This window comes from Oncorhynchus mykiss, chromosome 21 (assembly GCF_057628025.1).
Source record: "Oncorhynchus mykiss isolate SJ-2025 chromosome 21, ASM5762802v1, whole genome shotgun sequence".
NCBI lineage: Eukaryota > Metazoa > Chordata > Actinopteri > Salmoniformes > Salmonidae > Oncorhynchus > Oncorhynchus mykiss.
In genome coordinates, this window is record NC_143042.1 from 15420505 (window position 1) to 15445000 (window position 24496).

At 43.0% G+C, this 24496-nt stretch overlaps 1 protein-coding gene across 2 annotated transcripts in view; it reads left to right on the forward strand.

Moving 5' to 3' along the window:
• Nucleotides 1–213: 213 nt before the first annotated feature.
• LOC110500114 (carbohydrate sulfotransferase 11) overlaps nt 214–24496 on the forward strand; it is a 104862-nt gene continuing 80579 nt past the window's right edge. Inside the window, exon 1 of one of the 2 annotated variants that reach the window (XM_021577289.3) lies at nt 214–570. In XM_021577289.3, coding sequence (XP_021432964.1) covers nt 453–570 — 118 coding nt within the window. In that variant the 5' untranslated portion in view covers nt 214–452. The remainder of the gene's footprint in view (nt 571–24496) is intronic. The other variant, XM_021577290.3, reaches the window with a different exon arrangement.

Here is a 24496-nt window from a genome sequence, read left to right on the forward strand (position 1 = left end):
TAAATGAATCCACACAGTACTTCTCTTACACAGTCACTCACTCAGATGGTGATAATTCATCTTTCCATATATAATCTTATTACAAGGGGGAAACGCTTAGACATATTTAGACACATACAAAAATAAATATATAGCAATGTGGTATAACACCATTCGTTTCTCAGTGTGCGACGTGAGATAGCGGTTTTGTTTTACACGTCTCTGTTGCTCATCGCGTTTGGGCGCGCTCATTTTCTGTTGCAAGAGGGGGCAGAATAGCTGTCTTGCTTCCCCTGTAGTTTAGGAGGTAGGGACGAATAGTACAGTCCAGAGCGAAAGCATTGAGCTCATTGAGCAGCGGACAATTGCAGTGAGTATCACCATCAGTACCACAACCGCACGACAAGCCCCGGTGCTCAGACCGACCTACGACCTACACACGGAAAATCCGCCACAGTCATTCCCTGACAGCCATGAAACAGACTCTGCTCGAGCTGATGAGGATGAGCAGAATATGCCGGATGGTACTCGCCACTTGTTTGGGATCTTTTATTCTGGTCATCTTTTATTTCCAAAGTATGTTCCAACCAGGTAGGTAGGGTCTCTGTCTCTCTCGAATTTGTTGTGTGTTGTGTTCATTGATCTGTGACGTCCTGCCCATGGCCCACTCTGTTGTGGCATGTTGAAATCGATGTATTTGTTGACTATGTTGAATCATGCATTTTATAAACAATACAAGGTTGTAACACCCATCTATCCATCCTGTGTCGCCGAGGTTGGGAAATAATGTGTTGCCTGTTTTAGGTCAAACACTATCGCATAGATTGTGCGTTTATGCAATTGATCGTGTAGGCTATTGTGCCAGAGTCAGTAATCTCTTGGGAAACGAGCACGACATGTGTGTTTTGAGATTGCGGTACGCATCGCCTGTAGTCGCGGGCGTTCTCGCTGGTATGGATGGATTATTTTTGTCTCTCTCCAGTCAGTTTGGCTGAAGTCGACCCAGTGCCACTGCCACGGCACCGTTCGGCCGCAGCCGTACAGTATAGGCTCTGTACCATGAATCAGAGCCCTGCTTTCAGACGCGCAAGGATCGCACTGTACAAACAGCAAAATGCCTCAATATTGACCTACAACAGGTTTACAGTAACGCGAAATTATTTCTGAGCAACTGTGTGACGCTGTTAAATTTCTCCCATGACTGAAACTGTTTATTTTGAGCTCCTGTTCCATGACATGGTCCAGGATCAGAGAGGTGGCAAAAATAAACTTTTTAGAAAGGGATATAAAATAATGATATGTAAGTGACGTATGAGAGAAAAAAAAGTGTGATTTAATTACCTCACAAATTTTGAATACATTGGCTATGCTTTATTTCAATGTGGCCACGTCTCTATTTGCGGTAGTAGGGAATATAGTGATGTAAATAATAATAACAGGGTATTGTGCCATGTAGACTTTTCCCAGCCAAAGTGACCGTATTATTGTTAAAGGGGATTTTGCAGTAATACTTTATTCGTTCCCCTCCTTTGATTCAAAGTTGTGTCCGAAAAGTGAACAAGTGGTAATGGAATTTTTTTTTAAATGAAGGGGAATATCAGCGAATGCATTGTACTACAGAGGAACCAAGTACGAATGCGTAAAACTCTAATTGCCACGCCGTACTTCCACATCATTTGGTGGAATTTCTGAGTCCCCGGTTGTGAGTCATCGATGTAGCCTACACCAGCGACAGGGCTCTCATCACTAGCCTACTGCACCGTAATGCGTGTCATCCCTATTCCGTTAATCAAACATCACCGTGGAAACTGCCCCAATATATGTGCGTTAGTGCGCACACAGATACTTGGGCATGTGGAGAAATGCTTTCCAGCGGCGATGCATGACTCCCCCGCGACATTCTGTAGATCCACAAAGATAAAAGGCTGAGGGGGTTGCTATAGGGAGCCTCTCCCAGGCATAGGGGTATAGGCATGCATGGACCTATCTCGTTTTAGAAGAGGGGACATCTGAAAGTGTTGCATGTGATTGGTTTTGAAGAATACATGTCAGACGTGAGAAAAAGCCCTGTGTAAAATGGTGTGTGTGTGTCAGTGGTGGTGGAGCAGATGTGTGGTGTGTTTAAAGGTAGTGAGGTTGTGTGTTCGGGATTATGAAGTGATTCTGTCGGTGAGACCAGGGATTGACATTAAGGGTTGCCCTATTGCCAGAGGCAAGTGAACTGAGTGGTCTGGCATATTAAGCCTGATCTGAGGTTGCCGGCAGGTGAACCAAACTGCACACTATTCCAGTAGCCTAAAACTGTTCTGTCTGGTTCCTGCCCATTGCTTAAGTGAATAATGGACAATGTCTGACATTTCGGTGTGTAACTGTGCTTATTTCTCTCTCTCTTGACCACCCCTCCCCCACTCACTTACACAATACAGCCTAAGAACATGACAGACTGAACCCCTTCCTGTAGCACTTCACGGCACACGGAAGTCCGAGGAGCGTTCCTCTGGTTCCGGAATGTTAGACTGCCTGGGAATCCCGTCTCGCCCCCCTGTGCAAACTCTCACCTCGTTTACAGGCCCTTTGGGGTCACGACCTTTAAACCAGACAGTGGAGAGAGACTCCTCATCTGGGACTCAACACACTCACATGCACACACACCCACACACTTGCTCACATGCGCACACGGCTGCAAACATGCACACACGCTGGAAACACTCCAGTGAAAGTGTTCTTCAAAGAGACAGATCCAGCTTGAGTCATAGTCCGTTGAGCTCAGTTGAAGCTTTGTGCCTCTGATAGATCATTCAGTGTCTATGTGAGGTTGCCTTCCACTGCAGGCATATGTTTAAAGGCATTAGGACTGGGACCAAAGTAGCAGCAGCAGCTAATATGGCTGTTTTGTTTCGTCAGTATTCTTTGGGTGAGAGGTGCCAGGGTGTATTTTGGAGAGACTGGGCATGACTGTCTGTGTGTGTGTTTGTGTGCGTGTTTATACTGGGACTCTGTTCGGTGTATTTTCTCGGCTGTGTGTGAGTGGTGACCTGGTTGTGCACTCTGGCCTCAGTCACACACTCACGTTTCACATCCCCCATAATGCACCAGTGTGTCCAGACTAGAGCAGCCGAGCATGGACAGTGACATGGCTCACTGACCTAATTTGGAACCCAGCTGAATTTTTGGGTAAGATTTCCATAGCGACGGACCTCAAAGAGAGCTAGGGGAGGGGAAAAAGGGGGGTATGAGGCAGTCAGATGGAGTTTAGCGGAAAAGACTTGATCAAGAATGAGATGGACAAAGCCTCTGGTGGAATTTCTCTGGGAAACTCAAAACTCCTTACTGCTTGCTACCCCGGGACAGTAATGTAGGGTGGAACTGATACTTTGGGGAAGACGGCTGATTTGCAGACTGTGGTTACCTCATCCATAATCACTGGAGTTTGATGGTAGAATCATTGACTTACATTCTAGAGCTCTACAGTGTCTCCCTTTGTGCATAGGAATTCAATGGCTTTTATCCCTTTTGTGTGAATTCTAGAGTTCTTGTCCCAGTTTCTGTGAATGTGTTCTAGAACTGTCTCTTTCTGTGCGGTGGAATTCTCCAGCACAAAAGCTTCTGATGTTATCCTGTACCGAGAACAGATGACCTAGAGTAATACAACTAGATTCTTTCTCTCTCTCTCTCTGCCTCAGTCTCTCTCTCTCTCTCTCTCTCAAAATTCAATTCAATTGGCTTTATTGGCATGGGAAACACGTTTACATTGCCAAAGCAAATGGAATAGACAATAAACAAAAGGGAAATGAACAAGGGAAACGCTAGTAAACATTACACTCACAAAAGTTTTCAAATTATATAGACATTTCAAATGTTATATTATTGGCTTTGTACAGTGTTGTAACAATGTGCAAGTGGTTGAAGTATGAAAGGGGAAATACATAAAGAGATGATTATAGGTTGTAGTTACAATGTCGTTTGTGCTCCACTGTTTCCTCTTTTCTCATGGCAATTGGCCACAAATCTTGCTGCTGTGACTGCACACTGCGGTATTTCGCCTAACAGATATGGGAGTTTGTCAATGTTTGATTTGTTTTCAAATTCGTTGTGGGTCTATAATCTGTGGGAAATATGTGTCTAATGGGGCCTCTCTCAATAGCAAGGCTATGCTCACTGAGTCTGTACATAGTCAAGGATTTTCTTAATTTAGGGTCAGTCACAGTGGTCAGGTATTCTGCCACTGTGTACTCTCTGTTTAGGGCCAGATAGTGTTCCAATTTACTTTGTTTTTTGGTTGACTCTTTCCGTGTCAAATGGTTATGTTTTCGCTTTCTCTTAATTTGGTCGGGTATAAATGTGTTTGTATCCTGGGGCTCTGTGGGGTCAGTTTGTGTTTGTGAACAGAGCCCCAGAACCAGCTGGTTTAGGGGACTTTTCTCTAGATTCATCTCTCTGTAGGTGAGAGTTTTGTGGTGGAATGTGTGGGAATTGCTTCCCTTTAGGTGGTTGTAGAATTGAACAGCTCTTTTCTGGATTTTGATAACTAGCGGATATAGTCTTAATTCTGCTCTGCATGCATTGTTTGGGGTTTTTCATTGTACACAAAGTACATTTTTGCAGAATTTTGCTCAATTGGGTGTTTGTCCCATTTTGTGAGTTCTTGGTTGGGGAGTGGACCCCAAACCTCTCAACCATACAAGGCAATGGGTTCGATAACAGATTTAAGTATTTTTTGCCAGATCCTAATTGGGATGTTGAGTTTTATGTTCCTTTTTTTTAAATATATTTTTTTTTTTACTCCTTTTTCTCCCCAATTTCGTGGTATCCAATTGTTGTAGTAGCTACTATCTTGTCTCATCGCTACAACTCCCTTACGGGCTCGGGAGAGACGAAGGTTGAAAGTCATGCGTCCTCCGATACACAACCCAGCCAGCCGTACTGCTTCTTAACACAGCGCGCATCCAACCCGGAGGCTCAAGTTGCATCCCTTTTTCACCCTACGTCCCTCTGGAAAGAAATGTGTGTTTTTTGCCAATTTTAACCGCCGCTTGTTGTTTGTGTACATGGATTTTATAATGTTGTATGTTTTTCCCAACACCGCTTTCTATCAATTTATATAGCAGACCCTCATGCCAAATTAAGTGAAAAGCTTTTTTGAATTCAACAAAGCATGAGAAGACTTTGCCTTTGTTTTGGTTTGTTTGTCAATTAGGGTGTGCAGGGTGAATATGTGGTCTGTCGTACGGTAATTTGGTAAAAAGCCAATTTGACATTTGCTCAGTACATAGTTTTCACTGAGGAAATGTACCAGTCTGCTGTTAAATGATAATGCAGAGAATTTTCCTAAGGTTGCTGTTGACGCATGTCCCATGGTAGTTATTGGGGTGAAATTTGTCTCCACTTTTGTGGATTGGGGTGATCAGTCCTCTGTTCCAAATACTGGGGAACATGCCAGAGCTGAGGATGATGTTGAAGAGTTTAAGTATAGCCAATTGAAATTTGTGGTCTGTATATTTGATCATTTCATTGTGGATACCAACAACACCATAGGCCTGTTTGGGTTGGAGGGTTTGTGTTTTGTCCTGTAGTTCAATGTAATTGGAGAATCCAGTGGGTTCTGTTAGTCTTTAATAGTTGATTCTAAGATTTGTATTTGATCATGTACAGTACTTTTTTGCTGTTTGTTCTTTGTAATAGAGCCAAAAAGATTGGAGAAATGGTTTACTCATACATCTCCATTTTGGATAGATAATTCTTTGTGTTGTTGTTGTTTATTTAGTGTGTCACAATTTTCTCAGAAGTGGTTAGATTCAATGGATTCTTCAATTACATTGAGCCGATTTCTGACGTGCTGTTCCTTCTTTTTCCTTTGTTTTAGGGATTCACCATAGTGAAGGTGTAGGCTCAGGTTTTCTGGGTCTCTAGTTTTGGTTGGATAGGTTTCTCAGTATATTTGTTAGGTTTTTGCATTCTTCATCAAACCATTTGCCATTGTTGTTAATTTTCTTAGGTTGTCTGCTTTAAATTTTTTAGATTTGATAGGGAAGCTGAGATGTCAAATATACTGTTTAGGTTTTCTACTGCCAAGTTTTCTACTGCCACACACTATTACAGTGAAACGTTTTGTCCAGGATGTTGTCTAAAAGGGATTGAATTTGTTGTTGCCTAATTGTTTTTTGGTAGGTTTCTACACTACTTTCCTCCCACCTATATAATTTATTAATATTGTGCAGTTCCTTTGGCGTTGCTGCCTCATGATTGAGTATTGCTCTGTTCAAGTAGACTGTGATTTTGCTGTGGTCTGATAGGGGTGTCATTGGGCTGACTGTGAACGCTCTGACAGTCTCTGGGTTGAGGTCAGTGATAAGTAATCTACAGTAATACTGCCAAGGGATGAGCTGTAGGTGTATCTACCGTAAGAGTCCCCTCAAAGCCTACCATTGACTATGTACAGACCCAGCGTGCGACAGAGCTGCAGGAGTTGTGACCCGTTTTTGTTGGTTGTTTTGTCATAGTTGTGTCATAGTTGTGGGAGGGAATGCTGTCACCGCCATGTACAGTGCCTTGCGAAAGTATTCGGCCCCCTAGAACTTTGCGACCTTTTGCCACATTTCAGGCTTCAAACATAAAGATATAAAACTGTATTTTTTTGTGTGAAGAATCAACAACAAGTGGGACACAATCATGAAGTGGAACGACATTTATTGGATATTTCAAACTTTTTTAACAAATCAAAAACTGAAAAATTGGGCGTGCAAAATTATTCAGCCCCCTTAAGTTAATACTTTGTAGCGCCACCTTTTGCTGCGATTACAGCTGTAAGTCGCTTGGGGTATGTCTCTATCAGTTTTGGACATCGAGAGACTGAAATTTTTTCCCATTCCTCCTTGCAAAACAGCTCGAGCTCAGTGAGGTTGGATGGAGAGCATTTGTGAACAGCAGTTTTCAGTTCTTTCCACAGATTCTCGATTGGATTCAAGTCTGGACTTTGACTTGGCCATTCTAACACCTGGATATGTTTATTTTTGAACCATTCCATTGTAGATTTTGCTTTATGTTTTGGATCATTGTCTTGTTGGAAGACAAATCTCCGTCCCAGTCTCAGGTCTTTTGCAGACTCCATCAGGTTTTCTTCCAGAATGGTCCTGTATTTGGCTCCATCCATCATCCCATCAATTTTAACCATCTTCCCTGTCCCTGCTGAAGAAAAGCAGGCCCAAACCATGATGCTGCCACCACCATGTTTGACAGTGGGGATGGTGTGTTCAGCTGTGTTGCTTTTACGCCAAACATAACGTTTTGCATTGTTGCCAAAAAGTTCAATTTTGGTTTCATCTGACCAGAGCACCTTCTTCCACATGTTTGGTGTGTCTCCCAGGTGGCTTGTGGCAAACTTTAAACAACACTTTTTATGGATATCTTTAAGAAATGGCTTTCTTCTTGCCACTCTTCCATAAAGGCCAGATTTGTGCAATATACGACTGATTGTTGTCCTATGGACAGAGTCTCCCACCTCAGCTGTAGATCTCTGCAGTTCATCCAGAGTGATCATGGGCCTCTTGGCTGCATCTCTGATCAGTGTTCTCCTTGTATGAGCTGAAAGTTTAGAGGGACGGCCAGGTCTTGGTAGATTTGCAGTGGTCTGATACTCCTTCCATTTCAATATTATCGCTTGCACAGTGCTCCTTGGGATGTTTAAAGCCTGGGAAATCTTTTTGTATCCAAATCCGGCTTTAAACTTCTTCACAACAGTATCTCAGACCTGCCTGGTGTGTTCCTTGTTCTTCATGATGCTCTCTGCGCTTTTAACGAACCTCTGAGACTATCACAGTGCAGGTGCATTTATACGGAGACTTGATTACACACAGGTGGATTGTATTTATCATCATTAGTCATTTAGGTCAACATTGGATCATTCAGAGATCCTCACTGAACTTCTGGAGAGAGTTTGCTGCACTGAAAGTAAAGGGTCTGAATAATTTTGCACGCCCAATTTTTCAGTTTTTGATTTGTTAAAAAAGTTTGAAATATCCAATAAATGTCGTTCCACTTCATGATTGTGTCCCACTTGTTGTTGATTCTTCACAAAAAAATACAGTTTTATATCTTTATGTTTGAAGCCTGAAATGTGTCAAAAGGTCGCAAAGTTCAAGGGGGCCGAATACTTTCGCAAGGCACTGTAGATGTTTGTCACTCTGTCTGCTAAGAGTGTCAGGTTCTTATCCAGTTCTGGCATTTAGGTCGCCACAGACTAGTACATGTCCAAGGGCCTGGAAATGGTTGATCTCCCCCTCTAGGAGGGAGAAGCTGTCATCGTTAAAGTATGGAGTTTGTTTTTGGGGGATATAGGTAGCACACACAAGGACATTTTCTCTGTTTAGATAGTTCTGGGAGGGTGTCTGGCTGGTCTGGGCGGGGTGTCCGTTTCTCTGTTGCTCCTGTATGAGGTGCTGGGGCTGCAGTTGAGGGTGATGTCCTTCAGGGTCCTGGCAAAGGTGTGGGCTGCTGTCTTGTAGAGGCAGACCTGGCCATAAAGGCTGTTCAAGTCCAAGGTGGGGTGATGAGCCAGGTTAACATTTGGTTTTGAGGCACAGTCCCAGGAAATTCACCCGCAGTGTGGTGTCAGGGTGAACGTCTTTTTTGGTAGCAAGCTGGAGATAACCACTTGTGCGTTGGGGAAGAGGCTTTTCAATCACTCCCTTGAGTGCTGTGGCCACCCTTTCCTGCTGGGCTCTAAGGTTGTTTGTGCTTGTGTGTATTATGATGTGGCTGGGGGACCCTAGTCGGTCCTCTAACAACAGCTTCAGGGCACGCCGGGTGTTCGGACACCAGAGTTTAGCCACTTTTGGAAAAAGTTTCCTCTCATCATTGTATTTTCCATTTGAGTCAATGAGGAGCACAATCTCTGGCTCTTGTGTGTCCTCAGTGGGTGTGGGGGTGTTGTCAGGAGAGCTATCCAGTGGGCTCTCTCTCTCTCTCTCTCTCTCTCCCTCCCAAACCCATTGTCCTGTATCCTCGCTCTCTCTTCTGCCTGTGAGTGTGTATTGTGGGAGGGTATCCCAGACGTCCTGAAGGACCATGACATTGTGGCTCTGTCCCCACATTTCATTGGCCTGTGGTGCTCCAGTTCAGGGCCCATGACTGTGTTGCGTCTGCACTTTTGGCCAGGCAGCCGTGAGGTTGATAGCCATCTGTTGGAGAGTCTGGACTTCAATACAAGGGACTGCCACTGGGTTACTGACACACACACGTACGCACACGCACGCACACGCACACACACACACACACACACACACACACACACACACACACACACACACACACACACACACACACACACACACACACGTGCAGATATATAAGGACACATACATGCGCTCTGATAATACAGTCATTAAGTAATTAACAGCTATAGACATTCTTTAGCACAGAACAACAAACACAGATTCATTTATATGGGCGACAATAGACAGATAGTCGTCTAGAAACAGAGAGAGTGAGAGAGCCCCCACTTCCCCCCTTACTTCCTGTGCCTCTGATAATCTGATCATGGGCCTCAGGTAAGGGGCCACACACACACGCGCACACACACACACACACACACACACACACACACACACATAGTTGAGTGAAAGGTACTGTGTCTAATGGTGCAGACCTCTCTATTTAACAGACAAGGGGCTCACAGATGTTCAGGGGTTTCTCTCAACCCCAAACAATCATTTCCTCCCTGATAGGAGGTGGATACGGAAAGGGGGATGTTAATGATGGAAAATGTCTGCTTAAGTGGCGTTTTCTACACGTCAACATCTGGTTGCCACGTATCGTAAACCGTTAGAGGGCTTGACTCTGATGGAAGGGCACATTAACCAGTCTGACTGGGTTCTGTTGATCTCAGCAAACCTCTTCCGTTCTCTGTTATTGGGCGGTTGCAACGTTACCTGAGTGTTGCTGGAACGTCAGACTAAGACAGATGTGAATGTTATCACGCTGCCTCCTGCCGATAAATATTGATTTGGTTGTTATGTTTTAGTCCCTTAGCGGTTAGCAGGTTAACAGGTGGTTAACACCGGAAGTTAACCACATTTGGGCATTATTAGCGGCTGTGCGTTGGAGAGAGGGATAGAGGAGGGTGCTGGAGCATTTTTGGGTGGTGAGTGCATGGTCCGTCGATGATGTGAAGTGCTGCTCAGCCTCTCAGACAGACTCACGGCTAATATTTACCTTCAGAGGGCCAGAAGAGCCAGCGAGGTGTGTGTCAGCTGCGTACGTGTCTGAACATATTGGTCCTTCCTTTGTTGTTGTCAACTTGTGTGAGTCAATTTGTTTCAGAGAATAAATAAGTGTGTGTGTGTGTGTGTGTGTGTGTGTGTGTGTGTGTGTGTGTGTGTGTTTTAGACAAAGAGAGAGTTTGTTGCCTAGTTGCCCTTTCTTTTTTGGGTGAGTGCTCAGTTTAGTCCCGAGCCCCTGCTCTACCAACACAGTGATTTAGTCATTAGAGTGAGTAACAGCCCGGGGCAAAGCCATCTGCAGTCTGCTGCCTTGAGACCAACAACACCAAAGCAGGACTGTTAGGGTACAGAAGTGGAGGCTTAGCCTGGTTCCAGATTTGCTTGTGTTGTTTTGTCAACCCCTATTGTCTGTGAAGATGAACATAGGTGTTGGCAAGACATCACAAACAGGTCTGGGACCAGACTATAATGACCACAGGCGCTATAATGACCACAGGAGATTTTTCTCGGCTAACCCAGAACTAAAGTCTTGCGTAATTGGTCAGATGCTCAATTAAGTTCTAGGTCCATACGTATAATGAGGATTGGAACTGGAACGAAGAGCTCCACCCCCTCTCTCTCTGCACGTAACGGGCAAGTCTATGGGTCACATGTCCCCTCACCGTCCAAAATGTAATAGCTGCTAACACCTGCAAAATCCTGATTTGTCCCCGTTATCTCACGCATCCCATTGTATTATGACAGATCTACGGTGCCATTTATGTTTACGCAGCCTGTCTACGAGAGGTTATCGAGAGAGCACGAACAGGTCTGGGACCAGGCTATAGATTGTAGACTCAGGGCAGTAGACTGCATGGTGGCCGTGAAGGAGTGAGTGAATCATGGTTTTAATTAAATGGAGGATGTCTCAGTCACCATGTCTCATTAAGTGGCTCTGAGAGGAACATTCAACGTGCTGCACTATGGCTAATGGGAAACGTCTGTAACATACACACTCATTCCAAAGTCATGGGCATTAATATGGAGTCGGCCCCCCCTTTTCTGCTATAACAGCCTCCACTCTTCTGGGAAGGCTTTCCACTAGATGTTGGAACACTGCTGCGGGGACTTGCTTCCATTCAGCCAGAAGAGCATTAGTGAGGTTGGGCACTGATGTTGGGCGATTAGGTCTGGCTCGCAGTCAGCGTTCCAATTCATCCCAAAGGTGTTTGATGGAGTTGAGGTCAAGGCTCTGTGCAGGCCAGTCGAGTTCTTCCACACCGATCTCGACAAACAATTTATGTATGGACCTCGCTTTGTGCACGGTGGCATTGTTATGCTGAAATAGGAAAGGGCCTTCCCCAAACTGTTGCCACAAAGTTGGAGGAACAGAATAATCTAGAATGTCATTGTATGCTGTTGCGTTAAGATTTCCCTTCACTGCACAGTTGGCACCATGCATTGGGGCAGGTAGCGTTCTCCTGGCATCCGCCAAACCCAGATTGGTCCATCGGACTGCCAGATGGTGAAGCGTGATTCATCACTCCAGAGAATGCATTCCCACTGCTACAAAGTCCAATGGCGGCGAGCTTTACACCACTCCAGCCGACGCTTGGCAATAGGCATGGTGATCTTAGGCTTGTGTGCAGCTGCTCGGCCATGGAAACGCATTTAATGAAGCTCCTGACGAACAGTTCTTGTGCTGATGTTGCTTCCAGAGGAGATTTGGAACTTGTTAGTGAGTGTTGCACCCGAGCAGTGAGTGTTACTCTACTCTCTTCAGCACTCGGCGGTCCCGTTGTTGCTCCTTGACGTTTCCACGTCACAATAACAGCACTTACAGTGGACCGGGGCAGCTCTAGTAGGGCAGAAATGTAATGAACTGACTTGTTGCATCCTATGACGGTGCCACGTTAAAAGTCACTGAGGTTTTCAGTAGGGCCATTCTACTGCCAATGTTTGTCTATGGAGATTGCATGGCTGTGTGCTCGATTTTATACATCTGTCAGCAACGGGTGTGTCTGAAATCGCCGAATCCACTTATTTGAAATGGTGTCCACATACTGTTGTATATACAGTGTATGTCACCTTTGTTTAAACTCCTTTGTCTGTATTCTGTCTCTAAATGTTGTCACTAGAAGCACCATGTCATCAAGTAACATTCTGAGTATGTCGTCTATCACTAGCAGCACCATATCATCAAGTAACATTCTGAGTATGTCGTCTATCACTAGCAATACCATATCATCAAGTAACATTCTGAGTATGTCGTCTATCACTAGCAGCACCATATCATCAAGTAACATTCTGAGTATGTCGTCTATCACTAGCAGCACCATATCATCAAGTAACATTCTGAGTATGTCGTCTATCACTAGCAGCACCATATCATCAAGTAACATTCTGAGTATGTCATCTATCACTAGCAGCACCATATCACTAGCAGCACCATATCATCAAGTAACATTCTGAGTATGTCGTCTATCACTAGCAGCACCATATCACTAGCAGCACCATATCATCAAGTAACATTCTGAGTATGTCGTCTATCACTAGCAGCACCATATCATCAAGTAACATTCTGAGTATGTCGTCTATCACTAGCAGCACCATATCACTAGCAGCACCATATCATCAAGTAACATTCTGAGTATGTCATCTATCACTAGCAGCACCATATCACTAGCAGCACCATATCATCAAGTAATATTCTGAGTATGTCGTCTATCACTAGCAGCACCATATCACTAGCAGCACCATATCACTAGCAGCACCATATCATCAAGTAACATTCTGAGTATGTCGTCTATCACTAGCAGCACCATATCACTAGCAGCACCATATCATCAAGTAACATTCTGAGTATGTCGTCTATCACTAGCAATACCATATCATCAAGTAACATTCTGAGTATGTCGTCTATCACTAGCAGCACCATATCACTAGCAGCACCATATCATCAAGTAACATTCTGAGTATGTTGTCTATCACTAGCAGCACCATATCATCAAGTAACATTCTGAGTATGTCGTCTATCACTAGCAGCACCATATCATCAAGTAACATTCCGAGTATGTGTAAATGTACATAGAGAATAAAGTTGATTCGAATTCTGATCACACCTTGTCTGTCTGTATCCTCTAATACTTTCATTCCTCTCTCTCTCTCTCTCTCTCTACCCTCTATATCAGGCCTTCCTTGAGTGAGTGTGTTAGTGGGTGTGGTACGTTCCAGCCTGGTTGTTCTGCCACTGCCAGCGCGGCTGGTTTGGCAATGCCACGGGGAACGGTGGGCACCAACACCAGTCTGTGAGCCCACAACATGGCGGGTTACCAGATGGCCGCTGGGCTGGGCAGCGTGGCGCGACTCAAAGACCCCTCTCATGCCCGTCCAGGAAAGGGGAGGAGGGCTGGACACGTTGCCATCATAGAGGAGCAAATAGAGCTCCCCTGACACACACACACACACACACTTAACCCCATCCAAATCAAAGTTCTGCCAGTCCAGTCCAGGCTGAGAACATGGCGTCTGTGGTGTGAAGTCTGGTCCGGTTATAGCAGGACACAGTCACTCTGTCTAGACCAGAGAGAGAGCGGGAGAGAGGGAAGAGTAGAGGAGAGAAGGAAAGAGAGAGGAGAGAAGGAAAGAGAGAGGAGAGAAGGGAAGAGGGAGGATGATAGAGGAGAGGGGAGAGGAGTATAGGTGAGAGATGGAGGGCTGGAGTGAGAGATGAGTAAAAGGCTAGATTGGGAAGGGGACAGGGTATGAGGATTTAGATGTTGAGAAATGAGTATGAAGAAGATGGAGGAGAATGTTTGAGGAGAGGGGATGAAGTGGTGTTGACTGGAGAAGAGAAGAGAGAGAGGTAGATGAGATGTGGGGAAAAGAGTAGAGCTGTTGAGAGACTGCAGACTGCGGAGTTGTACCTCATCCCTAACCCAGCCTGCTCTGTCAAAACTCAGAGAGCCAGAGCCCAGCCTACACAGTGACACAGCCAGAAAGAGAAAGATGGAGAGAGTCTGAGGAGGACATACACTGAGTGTACAAAACATGCTCTTTCCATGACATAGACTGACCAGGTGAATTCAGGTGAAAACAATCTATGTCACCTGTTAAATCCACTTCAATCAGTGTAGATGAAGGGTAGGAGACAGGTTAAAGAGACAATTGAGACATGGATTGTGTGTGTGTGCCATTCAGAAGGTGAGCACGGCATGGTAGTAAGTGCCAGGTGCACTGGTTTGTGTCAAGAACTGCAACACTGCTGGGTTTTTCACGCTCAACAGTTTCCTGTGTAGATCAAGAATGGTCCACCACCCAAAGGACATCCACCCAACTTGACACAACTGTGGGAAGCATTAGAGTCAACATGGGCCAGCATCCCTGTGGAATGCTTTTGACACCTTGTAGAGTTCATGCCCCAGCGAATTGAGGCTGTTCTGAGGGAAAAGGGTGTGCACCTTAATATTAGGAAGGTGTTCCGAATGTTTCATACACTCCGTGTACAACATCAGGCAGAGGCACGGAGGGAGATTTGATATGTCCTTTAAAGTGGTAGCATATGATAGTAACGGTCAGGTGAGTTATTACTCTCATTCTGCCTGTCTCTCCTTTAGTGTTTAAAGGCTGTTCTGAGAACATCTGTCACCATCCGTCTGCTAGAATGTGTGTGTGTGCGCATGCTTGCATGCATGCGTGTTTGCAGGTGGCTGGGTTACGCCCCCTTTGGCAGAGGCACCATCCAAGATGGCATCTAGTCTGCAAATTGGACTTAGGGCAGAGAGCTCATCAGCATAATCAACATTCAAGAATCCTTCAATATTAGCTCGGCTTCTCTCTCTTGCCCCACAAAACACATTTTAAAAGCGTCTTCGTATTTCTCCACAGTCTCCCTCTTTCTGTTTTGCTCAGGGTCGACTGACACACACACACACACACACACACACACACACACACACACACACACACACACACACACACACACACACACACACACACACACCCACACACACACACACTCTACAGGACTATAATTTCTCCTTCTGTCTATTTTAAGAGTACGCAGTCTTCGATTGGACACACACTATAATTTGGTGGTGCAAGACTGCATTACTGGAGGCATTATATGTAACTGAGATCACTCTGAGAGAAGGAGGGACAGACCATGTCCAGACTACAGGTCTAAATGACTCAGTCACACAGCACTCCCCCGTTTTATCTTCCTCAGGAGAATGGTATGTCCTAGAGCAGGTCAGAGAGTTTGGGTGTATGGAACAGCGGCAGCTGCTGATTGGCTGAATACCTGTGGTGCAAGGTGGTTGGAGTTGTCAACAAAGCAGCATGACAGAAATATATGTGACGTTTATTAACTACTTGTAGTTTCTTTGAGAAGATACTGTATATAAAGCGATATGTGCATTTGAACAACAGCATAGATACACCTATTTCACTTGTGCATGTCAAATGGCTACTGCTGCACATGCTTCCACTGTTTAGAACAGATTAGATTATACTATTTAGAACGAGCAGCCAGCTCACGAACGAGCGAGTGCACCAGGGAGCACGGTCCTTACTAGTTACCCCAGCTACAAAGTCATAAAGCCCTCCTATTTCTACAACCAAAAATGTGATTTTAAACCTAAAACGAACCTTAACCCTAACATGAACCACAATGCTAACCTTATGCCTAACCCCTCACCTTAAATACTTTTTACAATATAGCCAATTTTGGTGATAACTAGTGGAAACCAGGGAGAACGCAACAAACACATGACCTTACTGGAGATAGCCAGCTAACATAATCTCACAAATCATTTTCATACTGAAAAAATGTCATATTTCCGAGTTAGTCATATATTAGTTTAAAAATAGTTGAAATCAGCATGGGAGCTAATTAGCTAGCAAACTACCATCTAGCTATAACAATTTGCTTATCAAAAGTAGGTACCTGGTGTATTTGACAAGAAAAATTGATCAAACTATTTCTCAATGTTTCAGAAAATGACTGTAACTGGGCTAATTAATTTGATCGTGCTTTGTGATACACCTGTTTTATGCTAGTTCACACAATATGTTGCCCTGTCACCTACAGTAGAAGCTAATGGAGGAAACAAAATTGGCCATGCTTTTTTGTCCTACCAGATCCGCAATGAGAAGGTTGGAGCTAGATTATCCCTCTGTCCTTCGACTCTTGTTGGATGTGGTTGTCTGATTTATCAGGTCCCATTTATTTACAAGTTAATTACAATGATCTTTTTGCTTTAGCGCTATCTGTACCTGATAGAGCAGATCTAGTCTCACGTGCGGAAGTATGTCTGGTGTGAGAGACTCCTTGGGGTGAGGAGATTAGAGTACACCCAGAGGTTCTACCTGAACGGGCGCACAGTTGAGCACCCCAGGACGGTCCAGTCACTGAGGGGCAGAGTTGTAGGTAACTGAACAGCTTGTTTTGAACAATATATTTTCTAAGGAAAATGTACACATTTACCACACTTTTATGATCATTTAAAACATAATCCATTAATTATATAATATATATCTACATAAAAAAAATACATGTTAACATTTATAATTTGTTGGGGACCAATCACAAGTGGAGCTCCGCCCTTAATGCCCTGATGGGCGGGCCGCCTCTGGTATGGAAGCAAGTTACTGTAAGTTGGATAAGAGTGTCTACTATAAGACTAAAATATAGACTGTAGTTACACTCAAGTAACTCAGTTTGCAAGTAACTCAAGTAGGCCTAACTTAGTTTGCTGAATTGGTCATTTCTAGGAAAGCTCAGGAATTGTGGCCTGTTTTTGGAGCATTTGTTTAGGGACAGGAACTCGGGTTGGGAATGTTGACTGACTCCATCCAGCGTCTGTGTCCTCTCATCTCTTTTTATTCCTGGAGCGTTGTGACTGGCTGGGTGTGGACAGGAAACTACAGATGAAACAATGACCAGACTGAATAATACCAGACATTTAGAAGCATGCAAACTGGCCTAGTCAGGAACACATGTGCTTTCCATCTCTACCTTCGATCTTTAAACACTGAGTGTAACATTAAATACACAGACACCTTCCTAATGTTGAGTGGCACCCTCTGAATGGTACACATCCACATCTCAATTGTCTCAAGGTTTTAAAAAAAGGTTTTAAAAATCCTTCTTAAAAATGGTCTCCTCCCCTTCATCTACACTGTTTGAAGTGAATTTAAGACGTGACATCAATAAGGAATCATAGACTGACCAGGTGAATCCAGGTGAAAGCTATGTCATGGCATAATACTGTTTTGTACACTCAGTGTATCTTCTGTGTATGTGAGTGTGTGCGTGCGTTGTGCGTGCATTCGTGTGTGTATGCCTGTGTGTTTGAAAGTGTCTATAGGCCTGATGGTCATATTTGACAGACGGTGTGAGAGACAGGTGTTGTCTTAAAATAGTGAGCTCATCTTTCCATGGTAGCAGGGCTAGGTGTTAAGTGCTTATTTCCCACTGGGGTCAGATTGCTCCTCGCGGTGTGTCACTCCTTCTTCCAAGACATTTAGACATCTGCTGAGAGGAAAGGCCTCTTCGGAACGAATAGCCTTTCATTCTGTAGTGCACATGTTTTCCAGTTTGCAAGAAAGCGATAAAAAGCGAGGGAGGGAAACGTAAAAAGAAGTATTAGAGGAGGATGTGGGAAGGAGAAATAAAAGCCAAAGAAAGAGGGGAAATTCAGACATTTGTTCCTAACGTGTGTTATGATGTTCTGTATTTTCTACAAATGAAAATGAAGACCGGTGTTTGCCAAAGGTCTTTTGAGGGTACAAGTCACTCAGGGAGTTAATGGCTCAGGAAATGACAGCACACTGCTGCATGCTAAGGGGAACAGTTTCTGATAGGGAGCACAGTGTGTATGTTACACCCATTACATAGTCAAGGCTGCAATGCTTCTGTGATTTCTCCTCCCACTAAATGAAAGTTATTGCTAAGTCAGACTTCTTGCCTCCCTTCTCAGACATACAGAGAAAGACACACACAAACACGTGTGCCCCCCCCCCCCCCACACACACACACACACTGTACACATAAAGTTTAAATAAAGTTTATTGAAAGAGTCAACGTTCATTGAATTGAACATACATGGACAGTCACACATACACACGTCCATCCATCGCAGTGTATCCTTAAAAGAGAGAAGAAGAAAGCTATGCTATGCTGACTGTCGGCCAGTTCAAGTCTATGGAGGGGTACCCCCTGTGTCTGGGATGAGGGGTTGTATAGTTACACCCCACAGAATAGCCACCGCCATGTTCACACTTCAAACACAGCGCACTCTTAATTGAAGGAGCGTCCTAGCCACAACATCATCCAAACGTAATCCTATCATTTTTTCCCCCAATCAATCTGTCTTTTTTTTCCTTTTTTTTCTTTCCATGCATAACCTGCATTTACCACGTAATCCTCCCTGATTTGAGCTAGACGGCTTGCAAGCGCACACAGTAATCAAGAGGTACGTTCGCTCAAGCATATCCACACACACACACACACACACACACACACGCTCGCGCGCGCGCGCACAGACACAGACACGTCTACTTCTGTCTGTGGGAAAATCTGTTCTGACTGAGTTAGATATCCCTTTGCTCTCTATACAAAATAGGAGTGGATCATGCTAACCCATGTAAGCTAACAGAGTTAGCGTAGCCTTTTAGCTACATTAGCATCAATGGCCTCCGTAGAAAAGAAGCAGCCAATTAATGTCTGATCTCTGTTAGAAAAGCTAGAAGTGAATCCTCTTTCAATTCCTGTCAATTGCGGATTTGACATGGATCTTTCTTCATAGGACTCCAGTTCAATTCATGGCTTTAAATGGAATTAACCCAACTGTGTTTCAGTGTGGTTTCTGCATAACGATGGAGTTGACTAAGGCAGAAACAGACTGGAGCTAAGACGGTTCTTGTTCCAATGTGGGTCTGTGGGTTTGTGCTGGTCTCCTGGGTTTATAGGAAGATCAGCCTCAGGGTATAGAAGATATACAATAGACTACTGTTTGGGATGAGTTCCTTAAACCTGTTTTTCCACTATCTTTTGGGCTGTTTCTCTCTCTCTCTCTCAAATTCAAATTCAAATTCAAGCTGCTTTATTGGCATGAAAAACATTGTGTCAATATTGCCAAAGCAACAATGTATACCATATACATTGTAACAAAATTATAAATGATAGCAAATAATAATATAAAATGGTAGTAAATAATAATACAAAATTAAATACAAAAATAATAACAATAAAATGGTAACAGTCTACAGTAAACATTAATAATTATAGTAATAACAATAATAGTAATAATAAGTAAGTTACTGTTTACTATGCAGATGTTATTATTCAGTGTCCCTCAGGCTATGGCAGGAAAATACATATTTGGCTGCAAGAGGAGCCATTGCTCCTTCGCCCATGAGTATTCTTAGTTTTTCCTCTGGGTTCAATTTGTAAAAATTTGGAATATATGTAGTAATTTCTGTGAATAATGAATCTCTTTGTGAGGAATATTTATCACAGTAAAGGAGAAAGTGCATCTCTGTCTCTACCTCCCCTGTCATGCAGTGACCACATACACGCTCCTCTTTGGGTAGCCATGTCTTTTTATGTCTGCCGGTTTCTATTGCCAATCGGTGGTCACTCAGCCTGTACTTGGTAAGGATCTGTCTCTGCTTCGTATCTCTGACAGAGTAGAGATAATCAGCCAATTCATATTCTCTGTTTAGGGTCAGATAGCAATTTAGTCGGCTTTGGGATTTTGTTTCGTTTTTCCAGTATTGTAAGTATGATTCCTTTGATTGGTTCATGATTTTGTTTATTGGAATTCTTTCTTTTGAAGCAGTGCTGGTGTCAGCTTGATTGGTGAGGTCCAACACCAGCTGACTGAGAGGGCTCGTTTCTGGGCTCAGCTCTTGGGCTTGAAGTGCTTTAAATTGCAGACTCGAATTTGGACTTGAATTTAGATGTAGCCAAAATTTTAATGATCTTTTCTGTATTTTCATTATTACTGGAAAACGGCCCAATTCTGCCCTACATGCATTAGTTGGTGTATTTCTCTGGACTTGTAGAATTTTCCGACAGAATTCTGCATGTAGGGTTTCAATTGGATGTTTGTCCCACATTTTAAAATCCAGTTTATTGAGTGGCCCCCAAACCTCACTTCCATAAAGTGCTATTGGTAGGATTACACTGTCAAATATTTTAGTCCAAATTCTAATTGGGATGTTGATTTTGAATAATTTCATTTTTATTGCATACATTGCTCTGCGGGCTTTTTCTTTGAGTGCATTCACTGCCATATTAAAGTTTCCCGATGCAGATATGATCAGACCAAGGTAGGTGTAATTTTTTGTGTGTTCAATTAAGGTGTTGTTCAGGGTGAATTTACATTTTTGTTTCTGACATCTGGGTTTTTTTTGGAAAATCATGATTTTAGTTTTTTGGAAATTTACTGCCAGGGCCCAATTATGGCAATATTGCTCCAGAATATTAATGTTTTGTTGAAGACCTTCTTTGGTTGGTGATAGAAGTACCAAGTCATCAGCATATAGCAGGTATTTCACCTCTGTGTCAAATAGTGTGAGTCCTGGGGCTGGAGATTGGTCCAACATGTCTGCTAATTCATTGATATAAATGTTGAAAAGATTTGGACTCAAATTGCAGCCTTGTCTCACACCTCGACATTGTGAAAAAAATTCTGTTCTTTGGTTTTTGATTTTTATTGCACACTTATTTTCTGTGTACATACATTTTATTAAGTCATACACCTTACCACCAAGCCCACTTTGTAGAATTTTGTAGAATAGCCCTTCGTGCCAAATCGAATCAAATGCTTTTTTAAAGTCAATAAAGCAAGCAAAGATTTTGCCCTCTTTTTTTTGGTGGACGTGTTTATTAATTAGTGTGTGTAAGGTGTATATATGGTCAGTAGTGCGATGGTTAGGGAGAAAGCCAATTTGACATTTACTTATTACATTTTTTTCTTGAAGAAAGGTTTGAATTCTTGAATTCAAAATGCTACAGAAAATCTTTCCCAAGTTACTGTTGACGCAAATTCCCCTGTAATTATTGGGGTCTGATTTGTCTCCACTTTTGTGGATAGGGGAGATGAGCCCCTGGTTCCAGACATCAGGGAAGCAGCCAGAAGTTAAAACCATGTTGAACAATTTAAGCACAGCATTTTGCAACTCAGGTGTGCTGTTTTTCAGCATTTCATTTCTGATGTTGTCTACACCACAAGCCTTTTTTGATTTAATAGATTTTAGCTTTTCATTTAGTTCTTGTTGGGTTATTGGGTAATCTAATGGATTTTGGTTGTTTTTAATGACTGATTCCAGGATGTTCAATTTTTCTTTAATTTCTAATTGGTTCTGGTTTAAGTCTTTTTGTGGGATGTTTTTGTATAGATTATCAAAGTAAGTTTTCCAAATTCCTACATCTTGTATGGCTAATTCTTGTGGCTTTGTTGTGCTTAAATTGTTCCACATGTCCCAGAACTGATTTTGGTCAATTGCGTTTTCAATTTCATCAAGTGTCTTGTTGGTATAATTCAATTTCTTGCATTTCAGTGTTTGTTTATACTGTTTCAGAGTTTCAAAGTATTCATATCGTAGCTCTGGGTTGTTTTGCTGCTTATGTTTTTTGTTTGACATTTGTCTTAGGTGTTTTCTAATTGTTTTACATTCATTATCAAACCATTTGTCAGTAACATTTTGATTTTTGCTTCTGATGTTGCATTGCTTTGGTTTTCTCAAATTTGCTTTCGATGCTGCTTTTTGGAATATGCAGTTGATGTTTTGGGTAGCTGAATTGACACCATCTTTATTGTTTTGGTACTGTGAGTTATTGAAAAACTGTATAGAGTTCATCATTTCATTTGAGTTCAATGTTTCAATGAATGCCTCTGCACTGTTTGGAGCCCATCTGAACGATTGGTTTATGTTGTAAAGTTTATTGGGCTGTTTTTTTGAATGAGTATTGCCGGTTAATTTCTTCAGAAACACGTTGATCTGATTGTGATCTGACAATGGTGTCTGTGGTCTGACAGTGAATGCACTAATGGAGGAGGGGTCAATGTCAGTGATGGCATAATCGACTACACTTGTCCCAAGAGCTGAGCAGTAAGTAAACTGACCTAAAGAGTCCCCTCTGATTCTACCATTAAGCATGTACAGGCCTAAGGCTCGACAGAGATGTACTAACTCTTTTCCATTTTTGTTCAGTATTTGGTCAGGACTGTTTCTATTATTTATAATAGGGCTACTGTACAAGGAGGGGTGTCCAAATATGTGGTGGTTACCTCCCGCATCAGTGTAGTCAGGCTCAGAACCTGTTCTTGCATTGAAATCTCCACAAAGAAGCACTTTACCCTGCGCCTGAAATGTAATGATTTCTGTCTGGAGATTGTCAAAAAACTGATCATCATAATATGATGAATCTGAAGGAGGAGCATAAGCTGCACATATGTATACATCATTGTCACAATAGATTGTACCTTTGTTAAGTTTTAGCCAAATGTGAGTGGTACCTTTTTTCATTTCATTCAGTGCTAAGTCCTGCTTATGCCAAATGATGATTCCACCTGAGTCTCGGCCCCGTTTAACATTTTTATGTTTGATTGATGGTAGTAAACTTTCTCTATAGCCTGAGGGACACTGAGTATCTATGTCTCCACGACACCATGTTTCCAGTAGGATTATGATGTCCTGTCCCTTGATGTTTTTAATCAATTCTGGATTAGTTGTTTTATAACCAAAATGTGAAGAGTATAGGCCCTGGATATTCCAAGAGCTGATAGTTAATGATCTCATTTATAATAAGTGATATTCACTGGTTTGAGTAAAGTACATCGAAAAAAACAAAAAAAATAAAATATGTATATATACATATATATACATACACACATACACATATACATATATATACATACATACATACACATATACATACATATATACATACACATACATATATATATACATATATACATACACACACACACACACATACATACACACACACATACATACATACATATATATATACATATATATACATACACATACACATACATATATATATATATATATATATATATATATATACACACATACATGCACATACACATATACACACATACATACATACATACACACACACGCGCACACACACACACACACACACACACCATTACATATAATAATTATTATAATACCGGTGTCAATACATTTAGGAATATTTGTAAACAAATGAATAAGAATGGAATAAGATTGCATTGTACTTATGTTATGTGCAATCTGCAACCCTGTGTGTTTGTGTGTGTGTGTGTGCGCGTGCGTGCCCGTGTGTGAATTAAAGGGACTGTCTAGCTCAGTAGTCTGCATATTAGTTGCAGTAGTTGGCGCACCTCTCCTATCTCTGATTGTTCTAGGGGTCTTCTGCCAGAGGTTACCTCAGCATATGTAGGCTGACGATCTAATTGATACATGGTGTGGACTGCATCATGTGGTCTACTTCCCTGAAGGGCAGTGTTCTGACCGACCCTGGAGTAGTGGTCAGAGCTGTGTTGTGATCGGCTGGGTCTAGTAGAGCTGTGTTGTGATGGGACAGGTCTAGTAGAGCTGTGTTGTGATGGGCCGGGTCTAGTAGAGCTGCGTTGTGATGGGCCGGGTCTAGTAGAGCTGTGTTGTGATGGGCCGGGTCTAGTAGAGCTGTGTTGTGATCGGCCGGGTCTAGTAGAGCTTTGTTGTGATGGGCCAGGTCTAGTAGAGCTGCGTTGTGATGGGCCAGGTCTAGTAGAGCTTTGTTGTGATGGGCCAGGTCTAGTAGAGCTGTGTTGTGATGGGCCGGGTCTAGTAGAGCTGTGCTGTGTTGGGCCTGGTCTAGTAGAGCTGTGCTGTGTTGGGCCTGGTCTAGTAGAGCTGTGCTGTAATAAGCCATGTCTGGCTCTTTTCTCCTCGGGATGGTGGAGGTACTGTTGTTTCAGAAGGTGGGGCGGGGGACCTTTGTTGCTGGGGTGATGGGTGTGTGGGTCCCTGCCAAGTGTTGCATCTTTTAGGTCCTTGGCAAAGGTTCTGATACTGTCCTGATCAAGATGTATATTATCATATAAGTGTTGACATGTCAGAGTGGGGTGGTGAGCCGTTCTGACGTTGAGCAGTGAGGCACAGTCCACAGTGATCTGTTGATTTATTTTGTCGATCAACTTTTCTGGGAAGTCTTTTCTTGGTAGGAGGGTGGACATAACTATATTGGTTGTTGGGAACATAGCCTGTGCCCGTTCTGCCACTCTTCTCACTGCCCCAGATACATTTTCACC